The sequence below is a fragment of the Oncorhynchus mykiss genome, chromosome 4, assembly GCF_057628025.1.
Source record: "Oncorhynchus mykiss isolate SJ-2025 chromosome 4, ASM5762802v1, whole genome shotgun sequence".
Taxonomy (NCBI): domain Eukaryota; kingdom Metazoa; phylum Chordata; class Actinopteri; order Salmoniformes; family Salmonidae; genus Oncorhynchus; species Oncorhynchus mykiss.
Genome location: NC_143025.1, coordinates 69,954,859 through 69,969,498, shown reverse-complemented (window position 1 = coordinate 69,969,498; position 14,640 = coordinate 69,954,859). Strand labels below are relative to the sequence as shown.

At 42.3% G+C, this 14,640-nt stretch overlaps 1 protein-coding gene across 14 annotated transcripts in view; it reads right to left on the bottom strand.

Moving 5' to 3' along the window:
- Positions 1-2,004: 2,004 nt before the first annotated feature.
- The window catches only part of enah (ENAH actin regulator), a 155,668-nt gene continuing 143,032 nt past the window's right edge, over positions 2,005-14,640 (bottom strand). For all 14 annotated transcript variants that reach the window (XM_090232889.1, XM_090232892.1, XM_090232891.1 and 11 more), the window contains 8 exons: positions 12,749-13,059; positions 12,344-12,501; positions 12,059-12,107; positions 11,604-11,658; positions 11,300-11,366; positions 5,728-5,812; positions 5,236-5,293; positions 2,005-4,924 (listed from right to left, as the gene is read on the bottom strand). In XM_090232889.1, coding sequence (XP_090089015.1) covers positions 4,887-4,924; positions 5,236-5,293; positions 5,728-5,812; positions 11,300-11,366; positions 11,604-11,658; positions 12,059-12,107; positions 12,344-12,501; positions 12,749-13,059 — 821 coding nt within the window. In that variant the 3' untranslated portion in view covers positions 2,005-4,886. The remainder of the gene's footprint in view (positions 4,925-5,235; positions 5,294-5,727; positions 5,813-11,299; positions 11,367-11,603; positions 11,659-12,058; positions 12,108-12,343; positions 12,502-12,748; positions 13,060-14,640) is intronic.

Genomic DNA, 14,640 nt, shown 5'->3' with positions numbered 1-14,640 from the left:
AAGATTATTAAAGAGCATTGATACTATCAAGAGCCGTGCAAGGGTTTCTTCTTTTTTCTCACTTCACTACATTCCTAAATAAAATAATTTACTCCATACATTTTCCCTGACACCCAAAAGAACATGTTACATTTTGAATGCATAGCAGGACAGGAAAAGGGTCCAGTTCACTTGCTTATCAAGAGAACATCCCTGGCCATCCCTACTGCCTCTGATCTGGTGGATTCACTAAACATACATGCTTTGTTTGTAAATGATGTCTGAGTGTTGTAGAGTGCCCTTGACTTTCTGTCAATTTAAAAAACAAGAAAATGGCACCATCTGGTTAACTACATAAAAGTAATTTGAAAAGATTTTAACTTTTGATACTTAAGTGTATTTCAGCAACTACATTTACTTTTGATATATTTTTTTAGCCCCTTTTCGATCTTGTCTCATCGCTCCAACTCCCCAACCAGCTCGGGAGGTGAAGGACGAGTCATGCGTCCTCCAAAACATGACCCGCCAAGCCGCGCTTCTTAACACCCGCCTGCTCAACCCGGATGCCAACCACATCAATGTGTTGGAAGAAACGCCGTTCAACTGATGACCGGGTCAGCCTGAAAGCGCCCGGGCTGCCACAAGGAGTCACTAGAGCGCGAAGAGCCGAAAAAAAACCCCCCAGCCAAACACTCCCCTAACCCGGACGACGCTGGGTCAATTGTGCACCGCCCTATGGGACACCTGATCACAGCCGGTTGTGACACAGCCTGGGTCTTTAGTGACGCCTCTAACACTGCAATGCTGTGCCTTAGACCACTGTGTCACTTGGGAGGCCCTCTACTTTTGATACTTAAGTATATTTAAAGCCAAATGTTTTTTTACTTTTACTCATGTAGTATTTTACTGGGTGACTTTCACTTTTACTTGAGTCATTTTCTAATAAGGTATCTTTACTTTTACTCAAGTATGACAATTGGAGACTTTTCCCACCACTGCATGAAACATTATCTTGTGCATCAAAAGCAATGATTGCATGGAGAGTGAAAACAACTGAGCAGAGGTGTCAAATCATTCACAGTTCATGACTATGTAAAGATTTGGAAAAAATACAAATAATCTCTACTGCCCAATGACAGCGTTCTCAGCCCTCTCTCTCCCTCTGAGTTCATGAAGCCAAGCAGCCGCTTAGGGTCTTCCTGTTTTACAGCAGTTTCCGCCCTTGCAGAGCATTCGCTCTACTCCGGCTGCAACACCAAAACCTCAAATGAGACTTCTCAGCCCTCCTCCAGGAAGTGTCTTTATACTGTTCATTATGTTGAAAACAACTGCACACAGTAGTAGACTCCCACTGTGAGATCTTGTCACCCATGTGAAAAGAAGCAGCAAGACCAGATGCAGATGACTGGTTGCGCTTAGCAATTGTGATGGGCTCGGGCTCAGACAGAAACTGTGTCTGTTAATGGGGTGTGAAATAGTGATGTAAGGTCCGATGTGATTGGAGTAGGCCTGCTGAAAATTCCCTAGACCTACTCAAGGAACAAGTGGCAAGGGAGTGACTAACACGTCGGACTGAATTGTAACACTGGTTCAGTCTTATGACAATCCCTATACAGTAATGACCTCTTTATACCCAACATCTGCAAAGTATTCAACACTGAAACGAAGAGTAAAACAATGTTGATAATAACCATGTGACAAGAAGAGTCCAAGGTGCTCACCGAAGCTCAATTTCAGTATTTCTGCTGAATCATCGTTATCAAGCTTTTTAATATTTGATGAATGCCCTGCATATAAAGCAGGTGTGCTCTCCCACACATTCTCTTTGGTGCAGATCTAAACAGGTTATTTTCAAAGGCCGGGAAGAACTCAGAGAAACTGCTGATGCAGCACAAGTCTTTAGATCAGTCTCAGAGATCCTGTGCATCATATTCTATCCCACAGGAGAGAATTATCCAGATTAAAAAGTTGTAGGAATTAGCTATTGAAACAATGTTAATTTAACACCACACAATTCAAATGTACTTTTTGATCATGTATTGCAATTTTTTATTTTACTCGCTCAAACAAAACAATGTTAGCATGTAAGAAAATTGTAATTAACATGAGAATGGTATGGTACAATTTGAATAAAATAAAAAATAAACGAAGCTGATAAATTAATTTCAGAGACATTCAGTTTAATTTCTCCCGCATGTTTTTTATTATGTCCACAAGCTTCAGTTCCCTCAGTAGATGGCAAAATCTGAGTTTAATGGACAAAAATCAACAATTTGATATCAAATGTTTTCAATTTAGAGGATATATTTATTTTCAGATTTCCAAGCGCCAAGAACCTAAACCGCTCTGCAACATACAAATGGCATGAGGAAAATACACCATGTCTGCACTTTGAAACAGATATTATTCTCCCTTCAAAATAACTATACCAGGATGCAAAAAAAGAAGAAGATTTTGACAGTTCCTAGTATTATTACTGGTCTTTAAATCTTTTACATATTAAATGCAAATTCAGAACAAGGCACAAACCATGAAGATTACAAACAGAATTATCCGTAGATACGAATGATCCTTGATCAGAACGTTTCACTACTCAATCCAAAGAAATCTTTGTATCCTTCTCTTGACAATGATGAAACAAAAGGCGACTCAGTAGAGCGTGACGTGTGTAGGAAGAGATTGTAGCTGAAACCTTTGGTGCGATAGTCACACTCTTGGCGATGGCTGCATCTTGTAAGCAGGTTCATCATAGTATCATGAATTTCGATGGGTTTATAAAGTGCAATCGATGCTGTAAACACTCGTGTGCAAACCTTCCTATGCTTTGATCCAGAGAGAATTAAATTAGTTGTGTTTGAGCAAAATACACACAAGGGGAGTGTTTTGAATAATGCTCACCACCACACCTCAGCTGTTGCCATGACATAACCCTGATCAAAGTCGATCCCCTCACCAGCAAATCAAGAGAATAGAAGCAATAGAGTTTTACATTGAAGACAGTTCTTTCTTTCACACCAGTCTCAGGTTGACTTGGTTTCTCTCAGTTGATTGTACATCGAGATTATTAGGAACGTCAACTCGGCACTGTATACAAAATGTTTTGTTTTGAAAAGGAAACATTTTCAATAAAAAGCTGTTGCCATTCCTATGACCAAATGAGTCAAACAAGGTGGGCCATTATCAGAACTTCAAATTATAGGGGAGGAAATAAAGGCATTTAAAAAATAAAAATAAATCATCATTAAGCGCAAGTGAAACACTTAACTTAATGGCACAAGCATGTCCATATGGATACATCATGCAGACAAACCTATTTCTGGGGTGTCCCTCACACCCTTCTTCATTACTAGTTCTTTCAAATGCAGCAAAAAAAAAAATAGAATATTGAATTTAGCTGCAATATCAATTAAAAGATACAGTAGCCTTGAATCCCAAAAACAAAATACCATGAATTGAAAAAATAATGGCATTCCTCAGTAAATTCAGTACATAAATGGCTATAAACAGGGAGGGTCTGTTCAACCATCTCTTCTCAACCCATCTGTTTCACACAGTTAGAATCTATGGAGGAGGTGGATATAGTGGAAAGGAGGAGATACTGTCACACAGTCACATCCTTAACAGGTGTTCAGAATGGAGTTAAAAGAACACAAACATTTAAAAGGAATAATGTGGGGGAAATTCAACCCAGATGCTACACTTATTGCTTATAAACCAATGGACAATAATTCAATTTCGTGGCAGCCTCACGACCCTCACCGTACAAAACCTTACATGCACCAAAAATCGTCTAGAAATTGCGAGGGAGAGAGAGAGAGAGAGAAAAAAGTTCAGCTCATAATAACAGTACAGAGATTTCAAATAGCTCCATCTCCAGATCTGGTCATGGTGATTTTAGCATTATTAACCACCACTAATTGACAGAGGTTGTTTGGTAAAGAGCTACAATGATTGACATTTAGAAAGGCATACCCTTTGTGACGGTCTCATCAGCCTGCAACACACAGAAATGCAGAACAGTAGCTCGTTATAGAAAAAAGAAGATAATGATATTCGGATACTAAGCCAAACAGACCAAGAGACAGACCATCATGTAAAGAGTTGATTAAGCTACTTGATATGGCCATAGTTTACATTAAAACAGACATGATTGAAAGACTTCTAGATATCGTTTTTTCTTCATTTGTACATATTCAGGTTAAAATAGTATTTGAGGAAGACTAGCTTTACAGAGTCCTGCAGCAGTAGACTATACCAAGTCCATCAGTCAGTCCTTCATTCACACCCAGAGGCTCCCTCCTATGGCCCTATGGGGAACTGAGTCCTACTTCCCTTTTCCTCCTGCCTCCAAACTTCACACTCACCCACTAAATGTGTCTTTTCACTATGAAATCACAATTGCACGCTAACTGTTCCAATTCTTAGTGTAAATGCTGTCTGTTTGATTTCTCACACTTCAATGGTTAGTACAGTATACAGTTCAATATTAGTTCGTTTTTTATTTGTTGATTTTCCTTGTTTTCTTGTGTTATCGACAAAGGGAGAAATCTTTGCATAATGACAGTCACTCCTCTTTTAAGACTGTGTCCTGTCCTCCAGGTGAGGCTGCGGGAAAATGGCAGGAAAGGCCAGGCTTCACAAGATGGACGCCAGCAGTGCTTCCCATGCTACACGCCTCCCGCTCTCCCTCGGCCTCCCGCTCTCCCTCGTCCCCAGCTGTGTGTGACGCTGTTCTGCCGACAAAAACACTGTCTTCTGTATTAATACGGTTATTATTGTTATCGTCGCTACCTTTTTAGACTTTTTTTTGTTTTCCTTTTTCGGTTCTTTATAAGATTGTCCTATCTGAAGTTGACCTGTCGCAGATGTCCGGTAATGGATGTAATGCACAGGCCGGTGAGATCCTTCTACGCTGTGTTCGACTTTCCCAGCTCCTCCCGGATGGCTGTGGACAGACAAACAACATGTCAGTTCTATGGTATTTTGTGTTGTCTTTGGTGTGATATGCAGTGGCGTGAATGGCGTGAAATGTGCTTTGAGGAACTTATTTCATGCCCTGTCACCTATTACGCGGCAGAAGCCCTGGCCGTGACCCCACTCTCCGAGGGCGTCATATGGAGGGTTGGGACATGCAGAAAACACGTTTCCAATTCACACCTCACACTCGTACAGGTTACCCACTTGTACATGCAGTGGAATAGGACAAATATAAAGCGCCCTCTGTATGTGCATCAGGTTGCTCAAGCAATCAGTTACCATCAATAAGTTCCTCTTTCAGCTTCGATAACTCCTTCCTCATCTCGTCCAGAATGTCCTGAAAATAAGGTTGCAAAGACAATTAGAGACAATTAGAGACAGTGGAAAAACAAAGCATTTGTTTCAAACAGGCACTTTGGACATGTGAAATGGATTGAAACTTGCACCAAAGCAGAGGGACGGAACAGTGACATTAGCATCAGTGAGAGATACTGTCCCAGAGAGCTGAATGAGTGTTAGTAAGCCCATAGTGTTACCACTCTGTGTTACTCCTCTGTCTCTGACTGAGGCTGCTGCTGTGGGCACAGATAGGGAGGGTATAAGGAGAATCTGCACTTATCTAACAGGCTCATTCATAGGGGAGGAGGGAGGGATTGCCCCAGCATGGGACACAGTCATTGGGCACACCCTCTCAGGGCTCTGTAGTATGCTGTGTAAAATACTACAGCTCCACTGTTCTGCCAGCAAACAGCAAGTCTGTCCTCTGAATACCTGTTTCAATCTGTCGTAGTCGAGACCTTCTGTTGGCACCCCGTTGGCACTTAGGGATCCAGTCGGTGTGGTTGTGGACTTCGGTCTGTAGACGAGATAAACAGAAAAAGTTACAGTAGTATACCTAAATTGGGGCTGTAGTCGAGGGGGAGTCCAGAAGTCACTCTTGGAGGAAAACCAGACAGAAAAGTATCTACTGTGGCTGGGTTATTCCCCTCTACATTCTGCATTCACTCATCACACTTCAATCATTTAAAAAAAAAAACAGTTACATAAACATTTTTTGCAACTACAAACTTAAAACAACTTGAAAGAAAGTGAAAATTCATTAAAATTGACAGTTTGATTTCAAAACACAGAAAGAAACATAGGAAGTTAAAGAATTTAACACACAGAGAAAATTGTCATCATACCCCAACATTAATTCTTTAAAATTCAGTATTGGGAAATTGATCTACAAATCTGGCAAGGTAGAGAATAATGTACAATAATGATTTTCATATCCATGTGTCAAAATTGATAACTACACTAGTTGAAAACAGCTGAGCGTATTTGACAGGGTACCTAACCCTTTGGTTGCCCACATTCAGTATAAGGTCCTTTCATGAACTTGATTTGTTAGTTTGTGTATCATTATGCTCTGAGCAAACTGAATCTATACTGAACAAAAGATTCTCTGGTCAAATAAAACCGAGATTGAACTCTTTGGCCTGAATGCCAATCGTCACGTCTGGAGGAAACCTGGCACCATCCCTACGGTGAAGCATGGTGGTGGCAGCATCATGCTGTGGGGATGTTTTTCAGTGGCAGGGACTGGGAGACTAGTCAGGATCAAGGGAAAGACGAACAGAGCAGACAGATCCTTGATGAAAACCTGCTCCAGAGCGCTCATGACCTCAGACTGGGCCGAAGGTTCACCTTCCAACAGGACAACGACCCTAAGCGCACAGCCAAGACAATGCAGGAGTGGCTTCGGGAGAAGTCTCTGAATATCCATGAGTGAAACCGATCAAACATCTCTGGAGAGACCTTAAAATAGCCGTGCAGCGACTCTCCTCATTCAACCTGACAGAGCTTGAGAGGATCTGCAGAGAAGAATGGGAGAAACTCCCTCAAATACAGGTGTGTCAAGCTTGTAGGCTGTATTTTCTGCCAAAGGTGCTTCGACAAAGTACTGAGTAAAGGGTCTGAATACTTATGGAAATGTGCTATTTAATTTTTTTATTCATACATTATGGAATATTGTGTGTAGATTGATGAGGAAAACCCCCCAAATATAATCAATTTTAGAATAAGGCTGTAACGTAAAAAAATTTGGAAAAAGTCAAGGGGTCTGAATACTTTCCTAATGCACTGTAAATTACGCAACATGCAACAATTTCTAAGATTTTACTGAGTTACAGTTCATAAGGAAATCAGTCAATTGAAATTGATTCATTAGGCCCTAATCTATGGATTTCACATGACTAGGAATACAGATACACATATGTTGGTCACAGATACCTTAAAATAATTTTAGGGGTGTGGATCAGAAAACTAGTCAGTATCTGCTGTGACCAGCATTTGCCTCATGCAGCGTGACAACTCCTTCGTATAGATTTAATCATGCTGTTGATTGTGGCCTGTGGAATGTTGTCCCACTCCTGGCTGTGTGAAGTTGCTGGATATTGGCAGGAAGTGGAACAAGCTGTCGTACACATCGATCCAGAGCATCCCAAACATGCACAACGGGTGACATGTCTGGTGAGAATGCAGGTCATGGAAGAACTGGGACATTTTCAGCATCTAGGAATTGTGTACAGATCCTTGTGACATTGGGCCATGCATTATCATGCTGAAACATGAGGTGATGGCGGCGGATGAATGGCACAACAATGGGCCTCAGGATCCCGTCACAGTATCTCTGTGCCTTCAAATTGCAGCTAATGAAATGCAATTGTGTTCGTTATACGTAGCTTATGCTTGCCCATACCATAACCCTACCACCATGGGGCTCTCTGTTCACAACGTTGACATCAGCAAACCGCTCGCCCACACAACGCCATACACGTGGTCTGTGGTTGTGAGGCCGGCTGGACGTATTGTAAAATTCTCAAAACTTGAAACATACAGTTGAAGTCGGAAGTTTACATACACCTTAGCCAAATACATTTAAACTCAGTTTTTCACAATTCCTGACGTTTAATCCTAGTAACAACCCCTGTCTTAGGTCAGTTAGGATCACCACTTTATTTTAAGAATGTGAAGTGTCAGAATAATAGTAGGGTGAATGATTTATTTCAGTTTTTATTTCTTTCATCACATTCCCAGTGGGTCAGAAGTTTACATACACTCAATTAGTATTTGGTAGCATTGCCTTTAAATTGTTTAATATGGGTCAAACGTTTCGGGTAGCCTTCCACAAGCTTCCCACAATAAGTTGGGTGAATTGTGGCTCATTCCTCCTGACAGAGCTGGTGTAACTGAGTCAGGTTTGTAGGCCTCCTTGCTCGCACACACCTTTTCAGTTCTGCCCACAAATGTTCTATAGGATTGAGGTCAGGGCCTTGTGATGGCCACTCCAATACCTTGACTTTGTTATCCTTAAGCCATTTTGCCACAACTTTGGATGTATGCTTGGGGTCATTGTCCATTTGGAAGACCCATTTGCGACCAAGCTTCAACTTCCTGACTGATGTCTTGAGATGCTGCTTCAATATATCCACATAACTTTGCTTCCTCGTGATGCCATCTATTTTGTGAAGTGCACCAGTCCCTCCTGCAGCAAAACACTTGCTGAGTGGCTTTTCAGGTTATGTCGATATAGGACTCGTTTTACTGTGGATATAGATACTTTTGTATCTGTACTTTTGTATCTTGTATCTATTTCCTCCAGCATCTTCACAAGGTCCTTTGCTGTTGTTCTGGGATTGATTTGCACTTTTCGCACCAAAGTAAGTTCATCTCTAGGGGACAGAACGCGTCTCCCTCCTGAGCAGTATGAAGGCTGTAAGGTCCCATGGTGTTTATACTTGCGTAATATTGTCTGTACAGATGAACGTGGTACCTTCAGGCGTTTAGAAATTGCTCCCAGGGATGAACCAGACTTGTGGAGGTCTACCATTTTCTTCTGAGGTCTTGGCTGATTTCTTTTGATTTTCCCATGATGTCAAGCAAAGAGGCACTGAGATTGAAGGCAGGCCTTGAAATACATCCACAGGTACAACTCCAATTGACTCAAAGGATGTCAATTAGCCTATCAGAAGCTTCTAAAGCCATGACATAATTTTCTGGAATTTTCCAAGCTGTTTAAAGGCACCGTCAACTTTGTGTATGTAAACTTCTGACCCACTGGAATTGTGATAAGTGAAATAATCTGTCAACAATTGTTGGGAAAATTAATTGTGTCATGCACAAAGTAGATGTCCTAACCGACTTTCCAAAACGACAGTTTGTTAACAAGACATTTGTGGAGTGGTTGAAAAATGAGTTTTAATGACTCCAACCTAAGTGTATGTAAACTTCTGACTTCAACTGTATGTGGCATTGTGTTGTGTGATAAAACCTCACATTTTAGAGTGGCCTTTTACAAAGGATAAAATTATCCCTAACAGGGATGCAAAAAATGTGTGTGCAAAATTTGAGAGAAATACGCTTTTTGTGCATGTGGAACATTTCTGGGATCTTTTATTTCAGCTCATGAAACATGGGAACAACACTTTACATTGCTTTATGTTTTTGTTCAGTGTCGATTTAGGCAAAGTGAACCAGTAAATGAACTGGAAAACTGTCCTATGACTGGAATCTCTAGTAGAATAGCTTAATGCCTGAGGTAAAGCCAGACCAAAGCAAACATGTTACACACACACCAGCCGTATGAGTTCACACTGGGTAGTTCAGCCCAATTCAAACACAATCAGGTTGACGTTGTGTGTCAGAGTTCAGAAAAAGGCAGCTATAGTTAGAGCATGCACAAACAGTGCAGCAGCCACACACAGCCATGCATCTCCGCTACTGGATCAGCTGTGACAGGAAACCATTGCCAACAAGAAAATCACCATGGGCTACAACTGCAGGAAATTATTAAAGAAAATGACACACTTTCTGAGTGTGAAACCGGTGAGGAAATGAATTCCGTGAACAGCCAACAGCTTGCCAGGGAGAAAGTGGAAGCCAAGAGAGTAGGAAAGGTGTAACGTTAGGTTACAAGAATGTTAGCTTGTTACGATTCCCAACAGCTGTCTTTCTGTAGTGTGTGTGTGTGTGTGTGCGTGTGTTTGCGTCTGTATGTCTGCTGTAGTGGTCTCTGGTCCTCTGGCCTCCTCTATAGGTCAGATATGAATACCAGTTTATGGGGGAGGAATTACTTACGCCCATCTGCGAATGCAGGTCTGTGTGGCCTTATCTATGGGGTTCTTCTGAGACAGTTGGCACGGATGTGAATATTCACAGCACTGGGAGGGGTCTCCTCTATCTTGCTCACTATACAGTAGCACACAGCCACAGAGTCAGTGTTGAGTATGTGTGTATACTAAAGCAAAGCAATTGGAAGAGGGAAGAGTTTACATGAATTCGTAGATACTTAGATTGGTTCTTCATGTATAAACAATAAACCATTTTTATACCTAGTGTTCATTAGCAATCAGGTGATTACTTTGTTGGCAAAATAGAGATATGGGAATTACAAGTCACAAACCCACCCCCCCCCGCCCCTTCAAGCACAGCAAATTATACAAAAGGAGTAAAAAGGAGATGTGTCACTACAGGCCTGTATACCTGTTTACCATATCAGAACCCATCTCCACGGTGACACACGTCTGTGAGAGAGAGACTAGCTTTTAAAAGGGCTGTCCTGTAACCCCAGCTCCCCTCCCTAATCAAACCCACACCAAACATACAGGCTCCAGACAGCAGACTGAGTATAGCTACCAGGGAATCTGGAAAAACAACAGCTACTGATGATACATTGATTTGTTTTCAGTTAACTTTACATTGATAAAGCTTTGGAATTTTCTAAGGATCCGGTAATTGTATTTTCCTGCTAATATGCTAAAATGCTACACCGGCCTCTTTATAAGGAAGTTCATCTAAAAAATATCATACATTCTCAGAGGATGAAAACAAAAAAGGACTTGTGGGGAGGGCAGCATTCTGTTTTGCACATACTAGAAGTGTATTTCCAGAACACTTTCTCGTCGACAAACCCTCATTTAAATCCCTGCAATTAAACCTGGAATTGTAGGCTTTGATTGACACATCCCAGGAACACTCACTGCTACGGACAGCCTAGCTAGCGGTAGCCTAGCGGCAAGCATGTTTTAGTCATGTTATTAACCAGTCATAAACCAGCAAGCCCAGGGGTCGGACCCCAGCAGTGTGACATGCTATGCTTTGTGCTCCTTCTTTAGTCACGTGATGATGAGCGGCAATGCTGAGGCACTCAGTGATTCAGATAGGGAGTGGATATTTGGACGTAGTCGTGTTTGACCCAGTTATAGCTTTAGACTCAGTGACTATGTAATATAGACATTTGCACATGAAAGCACACGGTTGAAATCTAAGCCCATTTATGGGATGGAATGCTGGTATTTACCTTCCAATGACCGGGGATTTGCTACCATTCATAGTGTTAGTCCTCTCCCAAGGTTTTCTGGGCATGTCTGAGGAGGAAACAAAAAAAAGCATTGGATATATTACACTGATAGAACTGAACCACTATCAGGAGACAAAAAAAAAATACAAACTGAAAAATATGAGCTAAACTACAGACAACTACATGAACTGCTGACTAAAACTAACTAGGATCTTGGTGATCTGAATGTGGAAGGTGCATGTTGCTGTTCTGGTCCTTCATATATCTCTGACCACTACAGTCCTGTACTGTATACTATACTCACCAGGTGTACTACAGGCTGACACTTTGGGAGTTGTGTTGCCCTCGCCGCTCTCATCCTATTGGAGAGAAGCACAGGGCATTCAAAGGTCAGAAGATATAGGTCAGGCAGCTTCAGATAAACAGGTGTGAATATATGACCTGTTTTTAAGTAAATAATCCACTAAAGGAAAGCCATTGATCCTCTTCGATGTCACTAATGACCATCAAAGAAAAAATATGAAGCCCCAAAGACATCCAGGAGAGGGAAAACAAACACCAGGCTACTGAAATATAGATGGGTAAATTATAAGTCACATAATAAGTTGCATGGACTAACTGTGTGTGCATTAATAGTGTTTAACATGTCAGTCAGTCAGCCAGTCCGTCAGCCAGCCAGCCAGTCAGCCAGCCAGCCCAGCCAGCCCAGCCAGTCAGCCAGTCAGTCAGTCAGCCAGTCAGCCAGTCAGTCATACTCACAGCTCGCTGCTCTGGCTCAGGGGATGATCCCTTCTCTGCAATTCTTCTCCTGAAAAACAATACAGAATATTAAGATTTATTCCCAACCTCATAACAGGTTGTACTGTATGCCTAAACAAAAATAATCTAACTTCTAACTTTAAATAATGTTTTGGCTGACCCGACAGCTACATGGTCTGCAATGATATTGCACTCATGGAATTCACAGATTTATTGTGATATTTCCTCCCCCATCCTCAATATTGTCCTCTCATGTTGTAGATGGGGATGTAATGTAAATGTCACCTCCTGGCCAGCAGGGCGCTCATCTCCTCCATCAGCCCCCCTCCTCCAGGTGCTCCACCCAGAGGGCCGTTCCCTCCAGGTTTGGCCCCTGCAGAGCCAGCCAAACCCCCAGCCATGGCTACAGCCAGAGCAGCTGCGGCATCACCACCACTATCACTCTGAGGGGACAGAGAGAAGGACATGATATTGTTGTAGTGGCAGGCCATGTTACAGAGGCACATAACTGGAGGTCAGGTATGGTGGAGTACAGTACATGGTGGAGTGAAGCACAGTTTAGCTACATGATCACTGTGACTGGTGTTGGATAAGCCCCCTATCCTGGGATGAAGATATGGGATGTGATAAACAGTTTGTGTCTGTGCAAGGGTAGAGATGTTTGTGTTTCTGTGTGTGTTAGCCTCTCACCCGTGGCACTTTACGCAGCTTGGCTCCAGCGAGGGCAGCAGCCAGCCCGGACAGGGGGCGGTCCTCGGACGGGGAGAAGAGACCAGGTGGCAGGGGAGGGGCTGGGGGAGGGGGAGGGTGGGCCTGGCCACCGGGGAGAGGTGGCGGTTCAGGTGGGGAAGGAGGCCCGCCGCTGGTAGGAGTGAGTGTGGGGGGCAAGGGGGGAGGGCCTGGTGGGGCTGGGGGGGCAGCGGCCGTGGGGGCCACAGTGGAACCGGGAGGGAGGGGGGGAGGGGGAGGAGGGGTGGGTAGCACAAGAGTCAAAGCTGTGTCTGTTTGGGTGTGGGGGGGGGGGGGGGGGGGGGGGGGGGAGAGAAGAAGAGTAAATGGTCATTATCAAACTTTGGGACAGAAAGAGCAGAGTCAGGAGTTCTCTCCTGATTAGTGTTCTCCTCACACACAAAACTCAGGCTTCCTAAAGTACCCATTCTATACTCACCATCAATACTAACATTATCAGGCTTGACCATTTATTGGTCAACTTTATACACAGTATGAACATGCTACATCCACGTGTTGTTTGTCATACAACATGCACATTAGTGAGTTATGGCCTAAATGTATCCATTTGATGGAAGCAAATGGAGACATCCCACACAAACAAGACAAAAAATGTACACACAAACACAGACGCACAGTGAAAAATGCATTGGACACAGGACCTCGAGTGGTCTAAGTTAGGTCAATATCTTCATAAGAGCAGCTCGAAACCACTGAACCACATAGAGAAGTATTAACTAATAATTAGCTTGTAGAAAATCATTGTGATCATCATCATCATTATGAAATCATTCCTCAACAGAGACAGATGATTGGATCAATAAGCCATAATAGAATGTGTCCATAGTGAGCTCCTGTCAATGAGGTTCAGTCCAAGTGGGGGAAATAGTCAGACTGAATCTACATATAAACGCTACTAAAGAGTTACTCAAGGGGGAGTTTTAATACATAAAAATATGGCCCTTTATCAAAAAAAAATGTATTGTATCATTAATGCTAACGCAGTATTTTAATTATGTGAATCGGAACATTTTAAACTGCAAAGGTTTTCAGAAAGATTTAAAAGAACTACTATTGAATTAAATGTTATTTCCAATAAAGTTGGTAAGGTAATCAGAGCAATGTGAGGGCAGGTTTAGGGAGAATAATAAATAGCTTGTCCTCATTTGACATGCAAATAGGTAAATAGAGGAATGCTCTATCAGTATACACAGACAGTGCAGTGGTGGCTTGGATAACAAATGAATGATACATATCAAATGCAGAAGACACAGACGTGATTTATCTGCTAATAATTCTATTCAGCAGAGGGAGAAATGATCATTTATATATTATTGATTCCAGCCGCTAATCGTACCCTGGTTAACTTGTGACACTCTAAAAAAACTGCCACTGAGTTTGGCCAATTAAGTAATTTCATAATCGAAATATAACCAAGATTTCTGTTAATATCTCCACATTAGCGACCCTCCCCATCCCCTGAAACGTACAGTAGCATCATGATAACAAACCTAATCAAGTGAACAAGGATGGGAGTAGAAATAAAAGAGCTGTTCAGACGAGTCAACTCTCCACCCGTCAGCCCCTTACTGTTCGTAACACGCATACAATCCTTCATTAACACTGACATGACAAGTGAGGTTGAAAAGTCATGGCAAAATAAGGTCATGACAAATTGCTGAAAAATAATCATTTGAGGTGAGAAAATAAACAAGCAAACGAGAAACAATGAGACAATGATCCTTCCAGACTGGAGTGATCTCTAGATGGATCAGAACCCCCTGTCTGTAAGAGGGCAAACAAACATACACGCCATGCCCAACAACCAGACTCCATTCACACCCGCGAGAGAT